Raw genomic sequence first — 12742 nt, 5'->3', positions numbered from 1 at the left:
TTACCACTGATGTCGCTCTGAAAATGACGTAGCGCCTGTGTTTTTGCAACATCACTGCCTACGTTTCATGTGGTACTGTGGCAATGGAAAGGCGACCAGGGACCAGGTTTTAGAACCGTGCCGCGCCGAGTCGAGTAGAGCCGGGACACTTTTCACAATGCAACGGAAGCGTGAGCTGCATTCTGAGTGTTGCTGCAAGGGGCGCTACAGCGAGAGTCAACTGTCATGGTGGACCAACTCTCCAGAGTCAGGAGTCATTGTAGAATTGGTTCCTCATTCAAATTCCACCAAGAACGATTCAGAGAGCACACACCCCAACTTCTACTGAGTATTAATCATTGGGCGCAAGGCAGGAATACACCCTGGAGGGGGCGCCAGTCCTTCACAGGGCAGCACAGACACACATTCACTCACACCTACGGACACTTCTGAGTCGCCAATCCACCTGCAACGTGTGTTTTTGGACTGTGGGAGGAAACCGGAGCACCCGGAGGAAACTCACGCAGACACGGGGAGAACACACCAACTCCTCACAGACAGTCACCCGGAGCGGGAATCGAACCCACAACCTTCAGGTCCCTGGAGCTGTGTGACTGCGACACTAGCTGCTGCACCACCGTGCCGCCCTATTTATTTATTTATTATTTTAAAATCTAAATCTATTTTGTTTCTCTTTCTTCTTCTTTAAACGTATGAGGTGGTAATGTCCTAAGAATGTTTTCATCATTACTTTTTTGTGGTAAGAACATGTAATTGTTCCAGTGAAATTTTTCTTGTGAATTTGAGTAATGTGCATACTATGTGCATATGTATATATAAATGTATATATTGCATAGTAATGAACATTAGATATATTCAGTCCACATTTTTAGAAAGGTGTCCTTTGTCACAGTATGACAAAATGTTAATATTGCAATTATTATCGCAATCGATCATATAGAAAAACGTATCGTGATAACATTTTTGGCCATATCACCCAGCTCTAATCTCTACCCTTATACAAACTTTGCAGATTAAACACCTGTGTACCAGTGATGTAACTAATTATAAAGACTGTCTACACACATTTGGACACAGTGTAGTTCCTGCACATCTTTATCTTGTATTAAGCTGGAATCTGTGGGTGAACTGCTCTTAATACAAAACACCTTCGTAAATGTTTAGCTCTTTATTTTTCAGCAGTTTCTAGGTCAAGGCCCAGCTTTTCATCTGAAAGAAATCTGAGTATCCTCTCCCCCCAGGTCAAAATAAAAACACATTTCATCTTTTAATATTCAGCATCATGCCACGCTTTTAATTCAGTGTTGAATCATATTCTATTTTCATCATTTTTACACATGAGTAAAACTTTAAAAGCAAAGGATGTGAGCCCTTTCAACGAAAAGTACCATGTACCAGCGATTTCCAATTCTCAGCAGCCCTCCTTGATCATCCAGTCTCACCAGTGAAGATAATTTTCGTTTTGAGTAGAGGGCATTAAACCACATAATTTCAGGCTCCAGGTGTTCACACAGTGGCACACGTGATTCCTCGTTGCAAGGGCTCCATTTTACAACAGCTCTTAAACAAGTCAAACAATTTCAGTAAAACAGTATAGAGGGAAACATCTAGGGTTATTTCACTCATTCCAACAGAGCATATACTAATGAGTTATGGTCATCTGAGACTCTTTTGATGTACTCTTCATTTCATACATTTCCATATTCCATATTCCTTTCAGAAACTGCAAACTATACCCTAACATTTCAGCAGCACTGGAAAAGACTGCCCTGCATTTACTGGGTTCAGATATCTACATCATTTTCACACAAATAAAATATAGTCCACCTCATATCGCCATGTTAGGTTCATTCATTTATTAGCATTCATCCTGATCCAGGTTCCAGGGGGTCCAAAGCCTACTCAGGATCACTGGGCACAAGTCAGGGACAAACCCCCTCACCAGTCCATCACACACTCACACCAACACACACTCACCCTTTCACTCACACCCACTCAGCCAATTAAGATGTGGACATCTTAAAAAGACTGAAGCTGCCTTAATAAAATTAGGTTTAAAACAATTAAACAAAGAGTGTTTCATAGCTATCCTACTTTATTTATTTTTTAATCAACTGAATTCAACATATTATTCCTTCAGCGTGGAATTCTTCAAATCATCAAAAGCACGTGGCACTAAAAAACAACCAGAAAAGCCATGAAATAAACAAAAGTGAACAATCCAAACACACTGATCCCTCCCCACAGGACGTGGCGCAGTGGTGGACCGACATTAGAGTAGCCCTCAGTCGTTTGATCCTGAGATCACAGTCATTAAGGCAGAAACACTGATATGATGGACTGTGCAGTGGATATCCACAGCATCCAGACACAGGAAAATATCAGTCATTTTTTAACCATGGACAACAGTCCATTTCATGTCCAAATGTGCCCCAAATGCCCAGCAAATATGGGTCTAAATAAACTCCTCAGAACACCAGCACTAGGTTTAACAATTAACAATTAATATAACATTAAAGCAACACTAGGCAGTATATTTATCTTAATTATTCAGCTTCAAAAGCATTTTGAGTCACCACTGAGTTGTAATAGGGAGAACTGTAAACATACAGTTGCAAAAATACCAAATCTTACGTAGTGTTATTCTAAGGCCTCCCTGATTTTAAACTACTTTTCCATTTCATCAGCTTGTAGTTCAACAGTTAGACTGTAGTCCATCTATTGCTCTGCATACTTTGTTAGCCCCCTTTCACCCTGTTCTTCTATGAGCTGGTATTATTTGGGTCATAGATCATTCTCACTGCAGCAGTGACACTGACGTGGTGGTGTGTTAGTGTGTGTTGTGCTGGTATGAGTGGATCGAACATAGCAGTGCTGATGGAGCTTAAACCCCTCAGTGTCATTGCTGGACTGAGAAAAGTCCACCAACAAAAACATCCAGCATCCTGTGTCCACTGATGAAGGACTAGAGGACAACCAACACAAACTGTGCAGCGACAGATGAGCTACTGTCTTTGACATCATTACATCTACAAGGTGGACCACAGGTGAATAAATGTAGGATATGAGCCCTTTATTGCAGCCAATGGAATTTCATTAGTTATAAAATGGGAGCTTCTCTTTTGGTCCATTGTTTGTGAGAGGTCCATGAGTAGAGAGTTATTAGGGAACGTAACCAAATTGAGTTATGAGGTTTCTCTAACGGAGCTGATTTACTGCTGTTTTCCATTAGCCACCGAATGTGATGAATAATGGCTTTAATGAGAGGATGATATCTCTCCTCCGTGGCCTTTCCTCACAAGCTCAGCTTTCTTTATATCAGAGCGCTGAGGGGAAATATCTTCTGGATGCAATGGTGTGCGTTTGTGATTACTTTGTTGTTGAAGATGTTTGATGATGGACAGAATTCATAAAAAACAAAACAAAACTTGGAAATCGATTTAAAGCACAGAAAGAGGACACTTTGACACACAGAATACAACAGAAATGAGTAAAACACATAAGAGCTCAGTCACCATGTCTGCCTCCAGCTGTTTTTATGTTCATCTTGATAATAAGATCATAATCTAAATAGCTAATGGCTCATGTGCACACCCCTATCTTAACTGAGATCACTTTGCATTAAACTTCTATAAGACTGCCATAAGAAACAAAAGAATAACAGTCATATTTACGCTTGTATTTGATTACTTTCTCAGTTGGAAACTGAGCACTGTGCATTGGCGTCATGGCAGGAGTTTCTGCTTCAAATTTTAATACAGTTAGCAGAATGGATGGCGAGTTTAGATTGTTCAGTGAGTGCTTTTATGTAATCGTAATAGATTTTAAAAAGAAGAATGTAATTGGTTCATTCATTGCCTGTAACCACTTATCCAGTTCAGGGTCATGGTGGGTATGAAGTCCACCCGGAATCACTGGGTGCAAGGCAAGAACACACCCTGGAGGGGTTGCGAGTCCTTCACAGGGTGACACTTACACCTATGAACACTTGAGTCGCCAATCTACCTACCAACATGGGTTTTTAAACCATGGCAGGAAACCAGAGCACCCTGAGGAGACCCTACACTCCTCACAGTCATTCACCCGGAGTGGAACTTGAACCCACAACCCCAGGTCCCAGGAGCTGTGTGACATCAACAATACCTTTTGCACCACTGTGCTGCTCTAACAGAAGGATAGCAGCCATGTAAACTATATCTGATTACATTCATTCAATTCCAAATACACTATATTGCCCAAAGTATTGACTCACCCATCCTAATCATTGAATTCAGGTGTTCCACTCACTTCCATGACCAAGCACCTAGGCATACAGACTGCTTCTACAATCATTTGTGAAAAAATGGATCGCTCTCAGAAGCTCAGTGTCGTGAAATTTCCGCACTATTACATATTACACACTCAAATTTCAATGGTATTATAACTATGAGGAAGTGATTGGGAACGACAGCAACTCAGCCACAAAGTAACAGAGTTGGGTCAGTGGATGCTGAGGTGCATAGTGCACAGAGGTTGCCAACTTTCTGCAGAGTCAACCGCTACAGACCTCCAAAGTTCATGTGGCCTTCAGATTAGCTCCAGAATAGTGTGTATAAAACTTCATGGAATGGGATTCCATGCCTGAACAGCTGTTTGCAAGTCTTACATCACCAAGCGCAATGCAAAGAGTCAGATTCAGTGGTGGCATGCCGGCACTGGACTCTAGAGCAGTGGAAATGCATTCTCTGGTTTGACGAATCACACTTCTCCGTCTGGCAATCCAATGGATGAGTATGGGTTTGCCAGTTGCGAGGAGAACGGTACATGTCTGATTGTATTTTGCCAAGTGTAACATTTGGTGGAGGGGGATTAGAGTATGCTTTCTAGGAGGGGGGTTAAAGTATGCTTTCTAGGAGTTGGGCACGGCTGCTTAGATCCACACTCCTAAACTGACGCGTATGCACAAAGTACGATGCTTCAGGTGCTGACCAGAAGGAAATGTCCATCTGTTTCATACAAAGCACTTTCAGTTTTGAAATGTTGGAATGGGACCAGACTGGTGTTTTACTGCAGCGCTGTATCACAAAACCTCCCTTTTCTTTATTCCATATGAGCTCTTAAAAACTGAGTATTAATTAAAAACTGTGTAGAATATAAAACATGAATGGATGTTTCTTTCTATCCAAGTGCAAATTTCCCGTCTCTCAGGAACAAGAGGTCTCCAAAGAGAAGCAGACGAGTGCTGTTGTAATGAGCTTAACAGCTCAGTAATCCACATTTATACAGTTTCATACCAGAAATAGCAATTTAAAACTGATATAGAACTACTAAAAAATAAGCTCTTATCTTGTATGAACCCTATAAAAATCTCCACAAGTTTTATTTTCTCGTAAATGAGAGACAGGAACCTGGATTAAGGAGTTTCAGGTTTTTCGTTCTATATTGCATATAGATCGGATCTCAGTACCACATATGAAAGTGGCCCAAAACTGATTTAAAAAATTCCAGATTCAATGCGATTTGTGCTGTTCACACAGCCATACAAACAACACATTTGTATCACATATGACAAAACAGATCAGATTTGGGCCACTTTTACTTGCTGTGTGAATGTAGCCTTAGAGTGGATACTCGAGCCAGGCCTTCTCGTCCAACATCAGTGTCTGACCTCACAAATGGGCTTCTGGAAGAATGGTCAAAAGTTCCCATAAACAAACCCCTCAACTTTGTGGAAAGCCTTCACAGAAGAGGGATGCCACTCAAATTCATATGCATGCGAAGGTAGATGAGCAAATACTTTTGGCAATATAATGTATATCCCTAGTCCCACTGTCATAGCACCTGAACCTCAGAATACACCAATCCACTGCATCTAAGCAGCTCTGGGTCAGTAATTAGATGGGAGACCTCCTCTTACGGTGTTCAGTAAAGACGTCGGGAGCCAGTTCCTGGGACAGTTGAGCTTGATGTAACCCTGATGTCTTAAATCTGCCACTGTGGTCAATCTTGGTCCTCTTGATCATGCAATAAACCAGCTTGGCCCCTCCCTCTCATCTCCCTCTACCTAAAAACTGGTGTGTTTTGAGGGGATTGGAGCAGATCGGCTGCTAGAGCATCGTCCAGGTGGAGGCTGGAGGCAGGAATACGTTGTAGAAGTGAAAATATCATTAACAGATTCTCCCAGTTCCAAAATGTTTATTTCCAGCAAGATATAAGCTGTAGTTCCTGACCTCAGAAGTACATTACTGAGAGATGAGGGTGTCAAGAGGAGGGAATGGTTTGAGACAAAGACTCAACACAAACAGTTCAGTCTTAATCAATGAGGATGTATTAATTCGGATTGGCCAAAATGTAAAAAACTATGTAAACAAAGCCTTGAGGAGTCAGCAGAGTAATGCTTTTACAGTCCTTATCGATCAGGGAGCACGATCAGGGCTTTATTTGGCAGTGTTCGCTACACAGCGAGGACTTCTTTTGATTCCATTTGTCATTAACTCCTTAATAATCTCAATTTGGGAGTTATTACAAAACAGGAAAACCCATTTAACTATGATTGTAATGTCAACACAGCCTCAGTACTCTCTTTAGCTTATGTAATACATTTATAATGGATATTTAATGAGTGTTTTAGAGATGCATGCAGATAATCGCACAGACTGGAAAGAAAATTGGATTTCCAAGGGTTTTTTGCCCTTATTCAGCTACTGTGATGCTTAATAACTTCATGAGGATCACACTTTAGAAAACAGCAGTGCTTTTTACACAGTGTCACAGCTTATTTCACTGCAGGAAATAAGCTCTTATTCAGTGTAATTCAGGTATATATATGCAATATTCCTCAATCTGAATTTGTGGCAAGAATATTAAAGATTATTTAACCCATTTCTATGTTTTTTACTTGTTGTAAATGGTTTTATGCAGAGAACCACTCCAAAAAATTAGGCCTGAAACTAGCAAAAATATCTGCCCATGGAATAAGAATGTTTCCATTCATTTCATCCCAAATAAATCTTTCTAGAAACAGGTTGAATAATTTTAAGGTCCTTACAAAAATGCATAATGAGGAATATTACATGTATTAAATAGATATAAGATTTCAGCTGATGTGACAATATTTTTTGCAGTACTGAGATATAGACAAATATTATATCCAAATGAATTGGACAAATTGTTTTGAGTTTTGAAGAACATTTCATAACAGGACAATTAATTTCAACAAATACTGGTATGGCTGAAGTGAAACTGTACAAGATTATGAGCAAAAACATCCAAACCGTGTTCCTCAGATGCTGCTAATCTGCTCTGAGGCTGGGCAGTGACGCACTCCAAGGCTCTCCAGCCTATTTCTCACTCATTTTGGTCCGTGTCCAGAGCGCCATAACTGTGAATAATCTGAGTAACAGTGGCACAATGCGAACATGTGAAGCAGGCTGCGGAAATTTCACCTTCTCCAGACTCCTCCTTCTGTGATTTCAGAGCAAGGGACTTCCATAAAAAGCCTCTTTAAAATATTAGAGACTTACTCCAAAGCTGAGTTTCTGAATACAATTGATGATGGGCTTTCTTCCCTTGCAAAATGCTGTATTTACACTAATGTACTTAGCAGACCACGCACTTATCCAGGATCTAAGATTGCTAGGCAACTAGCATTAGGAATCTAGCCCGAGTATTCATGCTAGTTTAGCACTGAAGCAGAATATGTCTAAATCAACCACCTTTGCTCTGTGTTATCTGCTATGCCAGCCAAACTCAGTGTATCAGGCTCTTGTAAGTAACAGAAAGGCTTTTGATAGGCCTCCTAGCCTGAATAATTCCTGGTTTAGGCTAGGGTCTAGATATGTTACTCTGTAAGCTATTTTAACACTGCTACCAGTGCCCACATTAGCTCGCAGCAACATCCGAGGGCAGAGTTAGTCTCACAGCTCCCTCAGCTTCAGCAGAGGCTGAGAAAGTGGCTAATGCAGAATTAGGGCCATTAGCATCCATTGTGAAGAGTTTACAAGAACGTGAAGGAGTGTTATAATCTGGAGCTGGGATGTTCATATTAGCATTAGCGTTAGCATTAGCATTAACGGCTACGTCAGGACCTTCCGGACCCGGGCAGGAACCATGTGAAGAGATGCTTGGGGAGTTTGTGGGGCTCAGTTGGACAGCTGTAGTGTCCTGCATGGTGTGTTCACTGGTTTCGATCTCAAATGCTGCTGTGCCGCTACCGAGCCCAGTTCCACGGCCCATGAACGCCAAACCCCCGCCTCTAGCACCCCCCTTGGACCGGCGCGAGCCTTGGGGAGGCGGCAGACGGCTACACACACAACAAGCACCAAAGAAAGTGAAGGCCACCAGCAGCAGGATGGGTCCGATGATAATGGGAGGGTTCCCAGAGGGCATTAGGGTGCTAAAGGCAAAGGCACCCACCAGAGTGATGTTAATCCCTGCTAGCATGATGCACAGGCCACAGGCGCAGCACAGTGCTGGTGAGGGAAGACCCTGGGGGCGGGTTTTCCTCTTCCTCCGACTCTGAGGCTCCTTCTTAGGCACAGACGTGCCCGAACTTCTTTCGCTACACACCATCGAGTCACGGCAACAGAAAATCAAGGACGCAAACTCATCATGAGAACAGCTGAAGTCAAAACGAAATGGGCACTGTCATGTTGTCCCAAGAGATAACCTGCAAGAGATGAGATACATTTTAGAAATTGTATGTAATACCTAGTGTTAAATGTGCTTCTAGTTTAAAGACTATGTTCACAATTTTAATCAAAAAACACTTTTTATTAAATTCTGAGGATATTTCTTCACTATTTGCTGCTCTCCAGTTAGTTTGCACTGGAAACCGGTCTAATGTGTTTACAAAGCCCTAGTGTCTATAAATGGGCCATAACAAAGTGTCTCAGTCCAGCATGCTAGTCTGTATCTCTCTCTATGCTCATGGCAGAAAAACTGCATTTTGGATGTTTTTAGCCAATGGACTGACTCCAAATATTGAAAAGCATGAACCAAGATAAGGATGTTGCTCTATTCCTGCCCCATAGGTGGGTAAAATTGACTTATTTTTGCTGTTACAGTTACTTCCCCACAGTTGGAGACATTTTTAAAAATGTGTTCAATCACATGTTTTGTGGTTCAAAAAAGTTCTCTGACTACACACAACAAGGAGCTGAATCCTGTGGGAAAAGGCAGAGGGCATTTCCGAAAGACTACTTGCAAAAAATATACACATAAATAAAGCTTAATCATTTTCAAAATGTAATTCCTAGATTGATTTCAGTTACATAGTTTTATACAAAAGTTTATTTGACCCCTTGTCAAATAACTACGGCAGTTACCCATTATGGGTACTTGTGTGTTCTTACTTTTTAGAATAACCGGATATTGTTCCCAATCTACCCAAAATAAGAAGAATGCACTGGATTGTGAGTTGTCAACCAGAATGACCTGAAAGTCCAATGCACTGCAGCATCACAAATTTGGTCACTTCTCAAGAACATTTCTGTAGATGTCCATTATTTGTTCTTGGTAAATGGCTTATTATATTTTTGTTAATTCTCTGAGGCCACAACACTATGTAAAACCATACCATACCATTTATTACCATATCAGTATACAAATCTGTGCACATTTTACAGCACAGTGTATGTTTATTTATAAAGTATGTTCCCCCAGTATATTAATCAGATTTTTTTCAGATTAATGAACAGAATGTAGTATACAGTGTATATAAACTGTTACAATTTTGCAAAAAAATGGCATATAACTGTGTTCACTGTAGATTTATTTTCCATCAGAAAAATCAACAAAGCCTCATTTGGCCTGAGTTTCAATTTGATTTGTATTGATTCATACTGACTGGTACTGACTGGCACTGATAGGTGAATAATTCTGGATCAGCCCATCTCCTGCTCCAGTGCCATCTCCCTGAGTCAGAGAAAAGAGAAGCAGGAGACTGAACTGGTCTGAAGACTGCATTTGGACACAGAGAACACACTTCTCTCTGTTTTGTAAGAAGCAGCATGCAGCAAGGTCACGGCTTAGTCATGACGGCTAATGTAGGGACCTAGCAGATGCTGAACAATTAAACAACCAAATCTACAAATGACCAAACAACCAAATACGCAAATAACCATTCGTTCGTTGTCTGTTACTGCTTATCCAGTTCAGGATCGTAGTGGGTCCAGAGCCTACCCGGAATCAGTGGGAGCAAGGTGGGAACAGACCCTGGAGGGGGAGGAAATCAGAGCACCCGGAGGAAACCTATGCAGACATAGGAAGAACACGCTCCTCACAGACTGTCGCCAGGAGTAGGGCTCAGACGCATAACCTCAGGACCCTTGAGCTGTGTGACAGCACCACTTGATATCCTACGGCGCCTCCCTACACAAATCAACAAACTGCACACCACTTCCTGAATCACTGCTACTATTCACCTGCATGAATCCAAAACTTGCATAATAAATCTTATCAGCTCCAGATGAATCGAAATATCTATATATCGTTGATGTCCAATTAAAAACACGTATCTCCATTTTTGTGGATTTTTAGTTTACTACATAATTTGAACACAGCGGCTGTCCTTCACACTTGACATAAAAAATGTCATGATGAATTTTTACATTGACTTTTACTGAAATTTAAGGGGTTTTTTTTCCCCCTTCTCCTGTAAAGTTACTATTATGGGCGATGCATGTTTTTAATTGGACAGCGCATATATTCTTTTTCCTTATTGCAGTCTGAATTATAGATATACTGTAGTCTGGAATACTTGTCATTATTAATAGCAATCATAATACATATCATTAATGATGCAGATGTATCTGTACAGTTCAGTCCTGACTGATTGATCACAGGGGCATCAATAATGTAGCTTACATGTGATGTGCTCCAGTGAAAGACATATAGCAATTTGTTCCTAATGCATGATCATATGATAACTGTATCAGTACTGAATACTGAAATATCAGTAGTAAAAACTGAGATTTCAGTTTTAAAAACTGAATATATATTGTAGTCTAGAATCTAGACAAATACGTGGTGTGTACACTAGATATACTGTGATTTAAAATCTCAAAATAGTGTAGTTGGTACTCTAGATATATTCAGACCTAGGTGTATTGTATTCTGGATTACAGACTTTGATCTGGGATATAGATAATGCCTGGACTGGATTGTAGATACGCTGTAAATATAATGAAGTGTGATTCTGGATACGCTATAAATGTACTGCGAATAAACTGCTAGATATTTTACAGGCAGATTAGTATGGATTGTAGATATATTGTCGACAGAGTGTGTGTTCTAGATAATCTGTAGACATACTGTTTAGTGGGTTCTAGATATTGTATAGAGTAGTGTGCATTCTAAATATATGATCTAGATAATCTATATGTATTCTGCATTAAGGGTTCTATATATACTACTCGCAGTGTAGTATGGTTTCTAGATAAAATGTAGGCATACTTTATTCTAGATATTCTATAGACACAGAGTAGTGTGCATTCTAAATATATTGTAACTATACTGTAGTGTGGGATCTAGATATTCTCTATATATTCTGCATTGTGGATTCTAGATATTCTACTGACACAGTGTAACATGGTTCCTAAATAAAGTGCAATCATACTTTATTTAGAAATACAGATGTACTCTAATGTGAAATATAAATATTCCTTCTTTTTTTGTCTGAAAGATGGACTTAAGATGTGCAATTGATTTCTCCCCAGATTTCTGTCACAGATCTAGACGTACTGTATTCAAGATCTAGCTTATGGTAATCTGTCACATCTAATTTTCCTTGAATGTATTGGTAAATAAACAGATGAAAATATACCAGAAATTGGGTATCAGCATCAGCACACAATCCCCACATCGACACAGCCCTAACCTTCAGGCATTTATCAGATGGGATCATTTTTAAGGAGCAGATGAATGTCTCACCTTAAAAAAGGACAGTATGTGGACGTGTTCCATGCTGGAGGTCCAGAAGGTTGTGGACTGAGGTCTTGATGCTCCACAGCTGTAAAACACTGAGTCTCACACCAGACATGTTCTGAGATGAGGGCTCCCACATCAGTGGGAAATTAAAGAAAAAAGACAGAGAGCATGAAAGAGAGATGGAGAAAGGTTCCACTTCGTTCTTCAGGCTCTGGATCCGCAAACAGGTGATTATTTCTGTCTGACGCTGTGGCTAAATATCTATGTTCTTTTTACTGTGAACCTCCTCAGTGATGAAGAGTCTGCGAGGGTCAGCGTGACTGAGATATATATACGGCGAGGGGGAATGGGCGGGGCTTAGCGTTGCTGTGATTGGCTGCTTAGTCCCTGTTTCTTAGCTATGATTGGTTAAGCCGTAATTACTCACAAAGCAGCTCTTTGTTTTAAACTGTGATTCCATAGACTGGGTACGACTGACTCATTTTATAAACATACACTGGCGACAACATTAAAACCACTGGTCTGACCTGTCGAAGTATGGACTTCATAAAATTCAGTTTCCTCACCACGGTCTCAGTCCGTATTGGTCGGTCTCTCTCTCTCTCTCTCAGCCACGGACGAGAAACATCAACGGATAGCGTCTGGATGGTGGAGAGGCTCTGAACTTTGAAGCATGAAAAGAGATGAGAATGTTACACTATTCCTGCTCCAAAGATGGGTAATTATGGAATTCAGGAGAATGCTAACCACATTAAAGTAAACACAGACCGAAAGTACTACAAAATTAAACAGCTCGTTTTACAAATTAGTTTTCTGTGGTAATTCAAACAGTGAA

At 40.6% G+C, this 12742-nt stretch overlaps 1 protein-coding gene across 1 annotated transcript; it reads right to left on the bottom strand.

Moving 5' to 3' along the window:
- Positions 1–7619: 7619 nt before the first annotated feature.
- LOC136677596 (transmembrane protein 275-like) lies at positions 7620–12141 on the bottom strand. Its single transcript, XM_066655159.1, has 2 exons — positions 11911–12141; positions 7620–8647 (listed from the first exon to the last, which is right to left on the bottom strand). The coding sequence occupies exon 2, from the start codon at positions 8548–8550 to the stop codon at positions 7861–7863; it is 690 nt and encodes a 229-aa protein (XP_066511256.1). The 5' UTR covers positions 8551–8647; positions 11911–12141; the 3' UTR covers positions 7620–7860.
- Positions 12142–12742: the final 601 nt, after the last annotated feature.

The sequence above is a fragment of the Hoplias malabaricus genome, chromosome Y (assembly GCF_029633855.1).
Source record: "Hoplias malabaricus isolate fHopMal1 chromosome Y, fHopMal1.hap1, whole genome shotgun sequence".
Classification (NCBI taxonomy): domain Eukaryota; kingdom Metazoa; phylum Chordata; class Actinopteri; order Characiformes; family Erythrinidae; genus Hoplias; species Hoplias malabaricus.
This window is presented reverse-complemented; position numbering and strand designations above follow the sequence as displayed.